This window comes from Vigna umbellata, chromosome 2 (assembly GCF_029865625.1).
Source record: "Vigna umbellata cultivar VRB3 chromosome 2, Vumbellata_1.0, whole genome shotgun sequence".
In the NCBI taxonomy this organism is placed as follows: Eukaryota; Viridiplantae; Streptophyta; class Magnoliopsida; order Fabales; family Fabaceae; genus Vigna; species Vigna umbellata.
Genome location: NC_142166.1, coordinates 37,144,465 through 37,158,944, shown reverse-complemented (window position 1 = coordinate 37,158,944; position 14,480 = coordinate 37,144,465). Strand labels below are relative to the sequence as shown.

Sequence of the window (14,480 nt, the reverse complement as noted above, 5' to 3'; positions counted from 1 at the left end):
CAGCCTCCACATTCTCGAGCCTCCATGTTTTCAGCAAGAACGGCAGCGTTGGAAGTCTCTCCTCTTTTCCTCACGACGGCGCAGGAAAAGGGGCAAGCCCTTTTCCCAAATCTGAACCCTAATTTGGGAGAAAGTGGGCAGCCACGTGCCAGTCTCCCATTGGGCGCGTCCTTTCTCTGGTCAAAAACTGGTCAACAGGGGTTCTGGTGCAAAATTTCAGAAATTCAGTTGGGGCTAAAGTGTAGATAGAGAAACTTTCGGGGCATTTGTGTAATTTTAGAAAGTCAGAAAAGATAAAAAAATAAAATTCAGTTGTTGAATTAATTTAAATTGGGAATATCAACAGAAAATATCTTCCAAATAATGTTATAATTATTTAAATCTTTTAGTTATTTGGAAGATATAAGATAAAAGATTCTATCAACTGAATATTCAGAGTCCAAGCCCAATCAAGCCTATTTAAAGAGACCCAGGGGACTTCACTTAATTCATTCTCTCATACTCCTCTCACTTTTCTTTCATCTTGTATTCAACTCCATTCATGGAGAGCTAAGCATCTAGGGCTATTCTGCTGTAATTTCATGACGGATTTTGAGGTTACGTTCAGTTAATACAATTGTTTACTTTGATTATTGATTTAAGTTGTTCTCTCTATGTCTTTCATCTCTCTATCTTGTAAAAAGTAAATATTTTTGCATCATAATGTGTTTGAATTTACATGCATATTGATTATATGAGTTTTAGGGTTTCTAGGTTTAAATTGAGAATCTACTTTGATTTAATTTAGGAACTTTCATATGATTAAATGGTTTTTACTATCAATTGAGAATGTACTTTGATTGATTAGTAATAATTTCAACTATAATCAATTGAGAATTTACTTTGATTGATTAGCTTTTAATTTGGTTAGGAGATTTAAGAATAGACATGATTAAACACAATAGAATTTGATTGAGAATGTACTTTGGTTGAATTTATTGTGAATAATCTAGAAAGGTTTTGCATTTTGATTGAGAATTTACTTTGGTTAAATGCATGATCGCCCTCAAATTAATTAAGAATGTACTTTAATTAATTTGAAACTTAAACAATAATCAATTGAACAATTATCCGTGAATAACCGATGATGAATCTATCTTGGAAAAGCAGTGGAATTAGCCTATTTCATCGTAACTGTTTTTAAGTTTCTTATTCTTTAAACACTCTTCAACCATTACTTTTATTCATGAGCATTGCATAGCATTCGTAAGAGTCACAAATATTCAAAAGCAATTCCGTGTTCGTTGGGAGACGACTCAGGGTTACTTCAACCCTGTCTACTTTCTTGAATACTACTTGGCAATACTGAAGTTGCCTTGAAAAGTAGTATTAATTTGATAGCTTCAACGACAGCCTATCACTTAGCGTCCAATGGAAGGCGCTCAAGTGTGAAACGTTACAGGAAAGGTGGCGCTCAGCGCCCCAAAAAGGGCGCCCAGGCGTGACTGCAAAGCTCCAGCGCTGAGGGTCATGAAAGGGGCGCCAAAGCGTGAGTGCGACCTTCTGTAACCTTCTATTCTGGTGCTCTTTTTGTCCTTTATGAGTTCCAACTTCTTGACAACTTAACTCCTCTTCTCATTCATACCAATTTCTTACAAAATCAAGGGGATTTAGTGATAAAATCTTCAAGTGTAACCTCAACTCTATTATTTCCCAAAATAAACCAAAATCAAGAGAACAAACAAGTTTCTAAGTCAAAAAGGGTTCATTTGATATCAAAATTTACTCTCAAATAACGGTGAAATCAATCGTTATCAGTTTCACATCCATACCTTATTCCAACCGATCAGAATCGACCCAGTCTTGCTCCTAGACTACGGTGACATATTCTAGATGACATGTCCGTTCGTCCTAGATCGCCTACAAATTATAATTTGCTGGTATGTTTTCTTACATTCTTTATGTTAAATGTTTGTTTATTTTTATGTCACTATTATAATGCAGGGTTTTTTGATACGCATTGTTAGAATCGTATAGAAGATGATTTGTTGTGAGGATGTGAGCAAAGGGACTATAGCATGGGAACGTACCAATGTGGCCCTATAAATTGCTCGTGCATCCGTTGAAGATCATTCACCGAGCATTAGAGGTTGTAGGAATGTACGTGGTAGACACTCATCTTCGTTTGGATAACATTATGTTTTATTATATATTTATTTTATTAGGATTGTTTATTTCATATTTTGATTGAAGGATATGAATGTTATTTAACATCTTTTGACATATTTACATACATGTTCGTTTATATGTACTTCTTTTATTGATGGAGAGGACTTGAGATTTATATGCATAAGAGTGGAACGCTTTCTAATTAATTAACAACAACTATTAATGTTTATTTACATATCTCGACACATTACATAAACATGATTCATCTAAGTCAATATAAAAGGTAGTAATGGCCATCAATTGTGCAAATGCTTGCATCCTACTTGTATAAAAAGATGACCACACTTGCGTCTCAGGATAATAGTGTGTTGAAGATATGATATCAACCGTAGACAAAGGACAACGTTCTTGTAGGTGAACCTGTATTATTAATATTACTATAGTTAATTAAAAGACAAGTAATTTTAAAATGAAAGGATAATTAATGGTTAAATGAAAGTAAACAATAATAATATTACTTGCATGAAATGACATTCATGAACGTGTCCTATACAAATTAATCGATGTTGTCTTATACCAAAAGACAATATGTTACATTGTGGGAATATAGTATAATTATGATCATATGACAAACAGACTAAGATGACATTATACCGATTAGTAATTGCATAACTAATGTCTAGTATAGTCATCCACTTGTTCGTATTAACTTGTAAGGAATAAAAGAAATTGTTACGAAACAACAAGAAAAAAAATAATAAATACTTTTTTAATATAGGAATTCATACCACTGATTATGACTCGACTAACAAAGATCTTTTTAGTTCTTCAAGTTTATCATAGCTTCCTACTAGTGTTGCGTATTCATCGTGTCATTGACCAAGTTCTTTGTAGAGATCATGTCGGATAAGGGGTCATGAATCTTGCCCTAGTCTCAATGATGCAATAATGAATCTATACCCATAATAACCATCAATCACGATGATATCAACAATGTATGGGTGACAAATAGGATGAAATTGCTCTATTATGGGTACTTTCCTTCTTTGAACAAATTTTTCCTTTGATTATAATTTTTTTTCCCATATGAAGATTCATTTGTTGAGTGCAAGGCGTCTACATGCTCAAAATATGATGACTCACGATTTGTAGACCTTTTTGTTCGTTGAAGTTTACTCTTTTGTGTACCTTTTGTCTTCACTTTATATAATGGAGGTACCATAGATGTCATTGCAGGACAAGTAATGTCAAGTAACTTTTGTTTGATGGTGACTTTACCTCAAATGTCAACCTCTCTGAATCGTTCCTCAACCATATGAAGTTCACATTCAATTGATAAATGTAGTTGGAATTCATTTGATAAAATATTTGAAATACTCAATCTCGTCCACATTATGTGAAATTTAGCCAAAAGAATCACCCCATGGTCATATCGTGCTAAATCATAAGCACAAGGAACGTTCGTCTCAATATGCATCCACAACTTGGATTATCCAATCCTATATGTTGTACTCGTTCCAATTCCTTAACAATGAGATCCAAAACATATCTAGATACACATCCAATGAGTCTTCTTTATCTGATTCATTTATAAGCTTCACTCATAAAATTGAGAATGCCTTAATCTTGTTGTGTCAGAGGATCATGACGTTATGAATAAAATCATAACAAGAACAAAGATCTCTCATACTGCTTCCCAAAATTTTCTTCGGACTCTAGTGAGCATACTCAATATTGAAAGAAACGGATCAACAATATCATAAAATATTTAACGAAAACAACTAAGTAAAATAACATTAAAACATACTTGTTTGTTGTTGTGTCCCTTAAATGTATTACTTTGTTTGTCTAGGTTTTTACAAAGTATGTATTGCATGTAATAATTCAAGTATTATTCACATATTCGAAGAATAAAGGCTATGAGCTACATGTGTACGGAAGACGATTCACACAGTCACCAAACATACTCTGATATTCACAATCTATGATGTTTTCCCATGCTTCCATCATCACATCCTATGCCTCAACAAAATCAACTAACATTTTTGCATTTGACTTTAACATTTTTCAAAATGTGAAAGCGACAAATTTAATATGACTTAGAGAATACATTGTCAATTACATTCATCAAAATCAAGTCTCTATCATTGACAATAACTTGTAACCATGCTCAGATGTCAAAAATAAACCTCTCAGCCTTTTCAAAACTCAAGTAAAATTATTTTGTCGTTCAATGATGGAAATACAAATGTCGATGAGAAGGTCAACCTTGTAGACATCACACCAACAATCTCAACCAAGAAAAATAGATATTGTTTATTGTGCGTCAAATCCATCAACAAAATAATATAAAATAATTTTAACAATTTGATTGTATCAAGATATGTCTGAAAGATATCACTTACAACTTTAGATTCATACAATCCCTACTCCAATAAATATAGTTATCAGGACCTAAAAGACTAAGTGAATGAAGGAGTTGAAAATTTTGGTAAGCGGTAAAAACATAATTACTAATTACCAACCTCTTATTTTATTTTATTTTTTTAAATTAACTGAAGGTAGTTCTGAAAATTAAAAGTGAACCACGTGCAAGAAGAAGGAAGAAGCTCCCTGCATAATTTTTCCACTAGAAGAGACGTAAGCGTATATATTTATGTAAGAAAAATATTTTATTCTACAGTCTACATTTATTATTAACTCTTCAACTTATTGGATTTTTCTTTAAAAACCTTTCTTTGTTCTTGTTAAATTTGTTTTTTCTTTCAATTTGTCATTCACCATTTTTTTTCAAGTCACATCTTTTTATTATTTTTTTTACGCTTTTTCTATATTATTTTAAAGTGATGCTTTCCAATTTTATTATCTGTAAGTTTTTTTTATATCAATTTTTTGTTAAGTATTAATTTCCCTTTATATTATTTTTTTAGTGATATAGTATAATTTTCAGTGTTAGTGTTCGTAGTATTTTTTTATTCTTTAAATTTTTCTTATTTTTACCATTTCAGTTTGTATATGTGTTTTTCATTAGTGTAAATTTATTTTATTGATATTACTTTTAAATTCTACGTTTTTAGTCATTGAAATTATGCAAGAGATTTGACCAAAAAAAGGGTCTTCTACTCCATGCTTTGACCAATACGTAACCAAGTATCTCTTCAAATTCTAAAGTCTAAAATAGAAATTTGATTCACCATTACCTTCATATACTCATATCTGACTTGATTCTCTATAAAATAATAGTTTTCTTTTTCTTTTTTACAGTGACAGTTTTGCAAGTTTGAGGAATATTGATATGGATTTATTACTCAAAAAATAAACTAATCACTAAAATGAAACTACAGCCATTGAACAAACCTTGTAATTAGGGCATCCCCAAAATTGTTTGCCTTCGTTCTTCACAGTTTTCGCCACTCTCAACACAGCAACTTCCCCACAATGACATATGTTAGTTTGAACCAATCCTTTGGATGAAACGGCACGACAGCTCCCCCATGAGCAAGACGAACAACACTGATGATTCAATGACATTGCCACTTCCTAAGCCAACGAAAAAATGACACAACCTCACAACCAAGCTTTCTCACCCAACCCCAATCCACACAGTACCAACACTTCTTCAACCAACTCCAAACCGAAGAACAGCCATTTCTCAACAAACACCCAAAGAGGGAGGAAGAAGTAGAGGGAGGAAGAACAATAAACTCACCAATCAACTCCCACCACGCATCTGTCACTTATAACCTCATTGAGGTACTTCCCACTTAGGGCATCCACGTAAACCTCTCTTTTGCCACGTTTTAATTCTCTAGTGCCAAATAATCAGTCACTTAACACCGTTAGTGTGTATTTAACGGAGATGACTACATTGACACAAATTTTTTCTATGTTTGGATTCAATTGACACTTTTACACCACGTGAGGACGACAATGAAACTTTTTTAAAAATGAGGATGAATTTGACACAATTCAACCAAACTGGGGACAAAGGAAGCAATTAAACCTAAAAAGAATTATCATGTATGTGTAACAAGTCATTTTTTTTAAAATGTGCTGATTTTATTTACTAGTATTCTGCGTGCGAGGGGAAGAAGTTAACAGATTTCTTTCCAAGGACTTATTATATTATACTGCTTAGACCTGAGAGAAACCTACAAAACCCAGATTTGGATCAAATTTAACAATTGCGTGGGCCAAACTGGAAAATCTACGTGAACCTTTTACTATTGTTAGTTACCAAAATCAACATTTCAACATCATCTGACAATAGAACTGGTGAACTATAATGGAAAAGTCAGGAAATGTTTGATTCATTTGCATATGTTGTAACCAAAGTTCGGAAATGACGCCAATTATATTCTATTCAATCCAAAATGCAATATTTCTTTAGAAAAGTAGAAAGGAAGCAGTCATCACCAATTTCAGGTATTACATGTCTCGGACATATCAGGACAACAATGACCCTACAATATATAATTGCGTATAGATCTTGGATAAAGTAAAGAAAGGGAAAAAAACACACTTTAAAACATGAACTTTGCTTGTGTAAAATTTTTGTTTTTAATTACTGTGCCTTAAATGATACAAGCAAACGACTGCGAGACAGTTTTCTAAAAATAAGAAGACTGTTTATCAAGTATACCCAATTGAGCAAGGCCTCTACCAGCAAGACTTTTCAAACGGCTATCTTTCCCTTGAGTTATGCCTACCAAGGCCATTGTAGCCACAGCTTTGTACTTATTTCTCACTTCATCTAGTTGAAAAATTCGTTCTAAAGCTATTAGAATTTTTTCCTGCAACCTGGGAGCTTCAACACTCAACAATTTTAACATCGGTGCAATAGCATTTGAATTTGCAAGTACCTTACTTCCACTCTGCGGTGCTTCAATATCAACCAAAGTTAGTATCGCATCTAAGGAAGCTTCGCAGGTTCTAACATCCGTGTCACTAAGCAAGCGCACAAGGGGCTCCAAGGCATTAGCTTGCAGAATGCAGAATGAATTCTCGATTGAGCAGGTGCCCAAGTGTGCTGGGCAACCAGTTTCTCGGGCTACAAAGCAGCATTTGAAAATACCTGGCTTCTTTATCCGCTCGCTCAAGCGATAGGAACTTTCCGAAAACTGCTTGATCGAAATGGCTGCATTTTGTTTTGTAAAGGGTGTTCCAGAAAGCAGCTTTTGCACCAGTACTGGGATTATGCCTTCTAAAGCCACACTCTTCTGCCACTCCAGATTCGACGAGACAGTGAAACGACAAAGAGCTTGAACAGAATTCTCTATGATTTTGTCTGAGGCATGGCTATGTTGATCGGTAAGACAAGTCAAAATAGTTTTAAGTGCCCCAGAATCTAGAAGCCACTGGGTCATTTGAGACTCCTGCGGTAGTTTAGAGATGATACCCATTACAGTAATCATCTCCTCTGCGTCATCAGAAGCATCAATGATGGCAAGCAAGACTTCAATGAATCTTTCAGTTATATGTGGTGAGATGTTGCCATAATCATCGTCTTCTGTCAAGCAATAGAAAAGCTTCAAGGCATTGACCCGCACTTTTTGAGTATTAGTCTCCAATAAGTTTACCAATAATTTAGCGGCCGATATCTGCAGTAAAATATAACTATGAAATCACCTGTACACATTTGATGGTAATAATTATTAATACAGCTACTATTGTTGCTGTTATTAAGGTTGCCAGAATTACTCTGTTCCATATTTTGGTACAAGAATAGGGGAGAGAGTGTGAAAGAGAATGTAATACAATATAACTATGAAATCTGCTGTAAATATATCTATGAAATCACCTGTACAAATTGGATGATAATAACTATTAATACAGATATTGTTGTTGTTGTCATTAAGGTTGCCAGAATTAATCTGTTCCATATTTTTATATAAGAATCGGGGAGAGTGTGATAGAGAATGCAATAAAACTACTTTTATAAATCTGAAACAGATTTTTAATAGCCCTCAACCTTAACTAGATTTTTAGGGGATAGAATTTAGTGAATCGCAATTATGGAAATTTAGAGTATAGTTAACTGCTGAAATGCAGTACAAGGAATTCTTTCGTACTCAAGAAAAATGACTATTTTTTTCTTCCTATCTCATTCGGCTCTCATCTTATTCCACTTGTTTTTCCTCAATATTGTCCTAATCATGTAACATTGGGGGTTTAAAATTTGAAACTTCAAAAAAAATAAAATGCTCACCTGTCTCAACCGCTTTCTGGTCCGGAAGCCATAGAAAGATTGGCTCAGCGCCTGAAAAGCTTTGAGAATCTTGTTTTGTATCTCAGGGTCTGTCAAAGAAATTAGAGAGAAGAATTTGTACACGTCTTCATCGGAATCTAACAATGAAAGCTGTTCTGCTTCAGCTTGTTGGTGAGTTGTTGACATCGCAAGATGCATTATTGTGGCAACAACCTGTTCAAGCAGAGTAGGTGACTGTAAACTGTGACAGTATAGCAGTTCCAACAGTGGTTGAGCAACACCTTCCTTAATCATCTGCAGGCAATTCTCTGGCATGCTTGAGAGCTGTAGTAAAGCTTTGACAGACACCTTCTTGATTTCCAAATCATCATTTAAGAGCAGCTGAAGAAGAGGTTGCAATGCCCCATCTTTGACCAAAGACAATTTATTCTGGTCGATTAATGTAATTTCTGATAAAGTTTCAGCCATGACTCTTTTCACATTTTCTGGTCCTACGTGAAGGAAATAAGTAATGATAACCAGTGAGTACATAGAGATGCATGTCAGATTTATATTTCACAAGCTTAAAATTGAAATTTTTTAGTAAAAAATTCGATGTCTAGTAGTTTAATTTTCAGTATAAAGTTTTATCTGTACATTCATTATATTTTCACCTGAACTTCAATGGCTTTGTCATGTGCATACTCTTCATTGTTTTTTGCATATATATGTAGTATACAGATGCGCATCTCTGAAACCAACGCATTTAATTTCTATTTTAACAGATGGGAGGTAATTTATACGCATTGAGAAAGGAAGAACAACAAGAAACAAAATGGGAATCTTCTCTGTTTTGTGTTGGAGCTATTGTCAAATTCAAAGAGTTTTGTCTGTAAGCCCAAGGTATTAACGTATATATAATTCATAACGCATGGAGTTTGGATAAACTTTTCTCCATAACAAAAATGCACTTACAAGAGAATAAATAGAGAAGTATACAAATCAACATCCCCTATCCGGTAAAAATATTATACACTTCAACTTCTATATTTTTAGGAAAATCTGATGAGAGCCTCCAAAGAGGTTAACAAGTTGACTTTCTGAGAGAATTGATTCAGTTTTACTTTCTTACTTTTCTATAAGTGATTGTTGATAGGCTTGTTAAATTGGGCATATTTTGCTCAAGTATTTTAATATGTCTATTTATGTCCTAAAGTTGAATGTATATCAATGTCAATTTCAAAAAATGAAGTCCCCCCTTTGATCCTCGCAGAAAAGAATAGCAAATAAACACAGAATTTTGAAGTTCTAAGACAAATAACTACAAGTTTAGAGGGTGTGTCTCGTTTATAGATTACCTGTAGAAAGTTTCAGCAGTAAAGGCTTAAGATAATTTGCCTTGGCCATCTCTATAACATTCTGATCAAGGAAAGAGAGGTTCTCCAGCAGCTCATGTGCATTTTTGGCTGCTTCGACATCATCACTATTTAACATTGTTACCAGCAGAAGTATGCTTCCTTGAATGTTTCCTATGAGACTGCACAACGTTTTACTTTTAGATAGCTCCAACATCAACTTCAATGCCAACTTGCGCTCCTCAACTTGTCGTGAAAGTGAGCGAACAATCAATCCTAGTCCATTATCCACTATAGCAATATCTTCCTGCCATAGAGAAACATCACTATCTTTTTTTATGAAATATCAATATTGGTATCAGCTTTACATTGAGCAATCTAAAATGAATATGGTAAATAATGAGAAGGAATTATGAGATACCTTGTTCTCCGCATTATCCATTACAAGCATAGAAAGGATGAGTAGAACACGCTTCCTTATTTCACGATTTTTAGAACTAAGAAGTCCAATGAGAACAGTAATGTAATTCTCAATTTGTAACCATTCCCGGTGCACCTCTCTTTCTAAGCACAGGTCCTGTAATTTGTCTAAGGACCGAATCACTTCCTCTTCATCATTCGTTTCAAGTTCGGATTTGATGATAGAAATGGTAATCATAGTGTTCCTATCCTTCCATTCTTGAATAGACATTTTAAGAGTTTTATTTGGCCTCAGGAGTTTAGTATCCAGAGGCAACCTGGTCAAGGGACAGAGATTGTTCCCTTCAGCAAACCATTTCTCTATTTCACTTCTCTCAAATGTCTTCCCAGAAGAAGTCTCCACAGGGTCCACCATGATTTCATGAGAGATTGGGCAGTAAAAGGAATGCAGAGCTCTCAATGGTCTCTCTCCCAAGGAATTTCTCTTCTCAAAATACTTACTTTCCTTCTCTTGTGCTGAAGTTATAAAATCTGCCTTTCCAAGCACTGCAATAATCTGCTCCATGTGTAGAGCTTCTGACATGTCCATCCTTGACTTGGCATTTTCCATTTCATTTTTCAGATCTTCGAATTCTCTTTTCAAAGCAACATGCTCCACGGGGACACCAATGGCACGTGCAGTGCCAGCTAGCAACTGAGTTGCATACGACCGATCAACATTTCCCTCTTGTATTGCTGTCTCAACTTTCTTCAAAATCTCCTCATCTGTTGCAGCTGTTTGATACTCAGCATCTAACATTTTCTGACACAATTCACTTATCTGTTGATTTAAACCAGAGCTAATGTTTAAAGAGGCCAAAGGGATAAGAGTTATGGCACGACCTATATCCTTGGTACAACAATTCAAGCGGGTAACAATCTTTCTTGAATTGATTAGAAGATAAACCTTACTTCTACTGTTGCACTCAACAGAAAGCTGCTTAGCAACTTCAACCTCTCGGTTGAGACCAGCCATAGCCTTTTGCAAGCTCCAGGCGTTGTGTATGTCTTCCTTTGACAAAGACTTTAATATAAGCGAAACATTCTCCAAATGAATAGCGAATCTCTTAAAATTTTCCTTGTGAATGACCACCTCATGGGCTGCTTTCACAGTGTCAAATACAGCAAGTATGGTCCGAGAAAGTAACTCCGATGTTGGGGCAAGTGAGGCACGAGTTAATAATTCGTTTTCCATTTCATACTCTCAGGCTTCGAAAGCCAAAACTCATTGACCAAAACAGTGATGAAATTTACATATAATACCTAACCAATTCTTCCTACACGTGCATCACAACATAAACATAATTGCATAAATGTTCATTTCAGATCCAAAGCTCGATTTCAGAACTGCCTGGACCCTTGTGTGAGTGAAACATACATCGTAGAGCTGAGAAACATTCTCAATTGAGACAAACGGTTGTGCGGGGTAAGCTGAATGAACATAACTCACCATAGTAAGTCCTAAAGTAAGAAAAATAATTTTGACCATAACAGAAAAGAATAATACTGATAAATGGTGAACGGCCATTCCAAGCATAAAAATCAGTAACAATTTTGTGTTCGTATGCTTAAAAAATCCAAGTTAAGAAACATGAACCAAAATAAAAAAGAAGATAAGAAATCCTCCCTCGAATGGAAACCGGACACTCCTCTTGGCAGTGAACAACAAAATCAAAGGCTCAACTCAACAAAGCAATTGAATGTAGATTTTTCCTCTAACATGTGAATCCAATAACTTCAATATAATAATATGTGTGTGTGTGTGTTTTATGCGCTCAAAATTTCTTCAGATACCAGAGAAATACAGAACTAACCTGAGACTTCCAGTTTTGGCAGAATTCCCAGAAAAAATAGTTGAAAGAAAAAGGGAAATAAGAAAAAAGTAAATCAAATAATAATAGAATGTGATCATATAAAATTATATTAATTAATGATTCAACAAAGAATGGAATTAGAAGAGGGATAAAGGAAACTAGACTCAAGTGAATTATAGGTTGGAACCAGTTATGCGTGTGCGCTTTGAGTCTTGATCTTGACTCGGTTTTCTGTTGACTAATTGCTTGCATAGTCCTCAGAAGTTGCGTCCCAAGAAGCCAAAACTTCCTTTTCTACTACTACTCTGTTATGATTGCATTATCTGACATTGCAACCAACCTATCTGGTTTTGCCACGTCACACACAGAACCTTTTAACGAAAGGTGTGATGTCGTGGCTGTTGATAAGAGACCGTATATACCGTACACTGTAGAGCACTGAAGCTGTAGTGAAGATTACGCTACAGCTACCTTATCTTCCGTGAAAGTGGCGCCAACTGCTAGTAAAAACAACTCAGTTTCTATTTTTCACTTTAAATATAAGTAGAGTTTATATATATTTTATTATAATTATTATGCGGTGCTGTATGTATTTTGTATGGGTGGTGTAAATAATGAATAATATTTATTATTAGAATTGGGTTTTTAAGCGGTTCGGGTATTGTGAGCTGAACAATAGATAAATGGCTTTCTCATCTTGGATTTCCAATCATTTCACGTATTTTCATTTTTTTTTTAAATTTCAAAACTTTTTTTTGTAATTCAAAACATCTTACATTCCAGTTTTTATGTTTAATTGGATTTTAAAATTCCTTTAAGGTTTTTTTTTTCATCAGATTTTTCAAGACTTTATCAAATTTCTAAATTTAATAAAGAAAAATGTAATCTTTAAAAACTATTTTGGAAATTTGAAAATGCTGGATGAAACGATTGAAAGCGTAAGATGAAAGAATCTATATCAATATAAAACCATTGGAATGAGGTCTTGGCTTCCTCCATCTCTGTAATTACTAACTGCATCCCACACTAACATAAAAAGACTAAAATATCCTTTATCATTGCACACACTATTACTGTTGTCACCGATTCCATGATAGGCGTTGCTGCAGAGAAAGAAGAAGGAGAACGCCGAAAAAAGCTTGTTTTGGAAAATCTTTCCAAAATGTATTGTAGAAGACTCATTCTGAAAAACATTGTATACATTCTGGAAAGTTTGTTTTGAAAATATTCCAAAAAGCTTGTTGAAAAAGCTTATCTTGGATTCCGAAAATTTTGTTTCAAAAATTCTAGAAAGTTTGTTTCAGATTTTCGGAACATGTAATCTGGAAGTAATTTGGAAGTGACTTTTACAGGGGATAAAATGGTCATTAGGGGTGAACGATGAAATTTTGGGGGTGCAGAAGTAAAAGCTTTGGAATGGAAGTATGAACTTGGTAAGTTTTGGAATACAAATACAACTGATTCTACAACTTCTAGTTTATGTCATGACTTTGAGATATGTTTCTACTTCTTGTTTTTTCCTCTTGAAGGCACATGCATGCGTTATATTTTTATATCTAGAGGGATTTTGCAATTTTAAAGTTGATTATATAATTGGATGGTTAGATTTTCATATCTAGAGGAGTCTTCTTCTTCTTCTTTTGGCTTTGTAGTTATCATTATCATTCAAAGCACAAATATCTTAAACTAGAAAAAAATAAAGTAAGGAAAACTAGTTGTGTTATAAGATCCAAATTAGGTTATAAATATTATGAGAGTAGATATTGAAATTATAATGTTGCATGTGAATGCGTATATTCAATTTGGTAATTTAGAATAATTGGTAACTTTTGAATAAGTTTTAGTTTATGAATTGATTTGGATAAATATTAAATGTGAGTTAAATGGTTTCAAAACTGCAACTAGTTCATCTTAAGTGGATTATGATTTTTTATACACATACTTTTGATTTTCCTCTATAACTTTATGTGAGTTTTGATCTTATAGTAATTATAATAATTAAAAAGTGATGTTATTAGATTATAAATTTCGTGCACAAAGAGCGGATATTGAATGGTTGTAATTAGGTTCTTGGTTGGTAAGGCCAAGTTTTAAGTCATGAAATAAAGTTTTAAAAGTATCATAACCATTATAAGTGATATTGTTCTTGTGTTTTATGAAGAACTATAGGTTTTTGTTTTGTAATATACACATAGCATTTGTTACTTTGAGACTAGTCAAAGTAATTGTAATCGATAATGAATGTTTTATTTGATTTTGTTTCTAATTTCTACACAAAAAATGTAATCCAACTGAGATAGCTTACATTTTGAATCTTTAGTAATTTCAAACAATGATATCAATATTGTCATATAGAAAATTTATATTTTTTATAAGTTACGAGTCTTTTAAATTGGTGGTGCAACATATTTTACTCGAATTGGGAAGACATGAGATTATGACTACTTCAACTTTGAAGTGTATCTTTTCACAGTGTTCTTTCATCTTATAAATTCTAGGTAACCGAGGGCAACACTA

General features: G+C 33.8%; 1 protein-coding gene across 3 annotated transcripts; it reads right to left on the bottom strand.

The window, feature by feature from the left end:
- Window positions 1-6,543: 6,543 nt before the first annotated feature.
- Window positions 6,544-12,235, bottom strand: LOC124846507 (U-box domain-containing protein 24-like). 3 transcript variants are annotated; one of them, XM_047323778.2, is made up of 5 exons: window positions 11,964-12,234; window positions 10,112-11,580; window positions 9,694-9,997; window positions 8,357-8,847; window positions 6,544-7,748 (listed from the first exon to the last, which is right to left on the bottom strand). In XM_047323778.2, the coding sequence occupies exons 2-5, from the start codon at window positions 11,342-11,344 to the stop codon at window positions 6,759-6,761; spliced, it is 3,018 nt and encodes a 1,005-aa protein (XP_047179734.1). In that variant the 5' UTR covers window positions 11,345-11,580; window positions 11,964-12,234; the 3' UTR covers window positions 6,544-6,758. The 3 variants fall into 3 exon arrangements, with proteins under 3 accessions (XP_047179734.1, XP_087962800.1, XP_047179733.1); XM_088106674.1 differs by having other exon boundaries at window positions 8,357-8,841; window positions 10,112-12,235; XM_047323777.2 differs by having other exon boundaries at window positions 10,112-12,234.
- Window positions 12,236-14,480: the final 2,245 nt, after the last annotated feature.

What these genes read in the sequence shown, in the direction of transcription:
- LOC124846507 (XM_047323777.2), bottom strand. Translation starts at nt 11,344, where the DNA reads ATGGAAAACGAATTATTAACTCGTGCCTCACTTGCCCCAACATCGGAG. An exon ending in ACTGCTGAAACTTTCTACAG is followed by an intron (nt 8,848 to 9,693) that starts GTAATCTATAAA and finishes TCCTTCACGTAG; the next exon opens with GACCAGAAAATGTGAAAAGA. An exon ending in CCAGAAAGCGGTTGAGACAG is followed by an intron (nt 7,749 to 8,356) that starts GTGAGCATTTTA and finishes ATTTTACTGCAG; the next exon opens with ATATCGGCCGCTAAATTATT.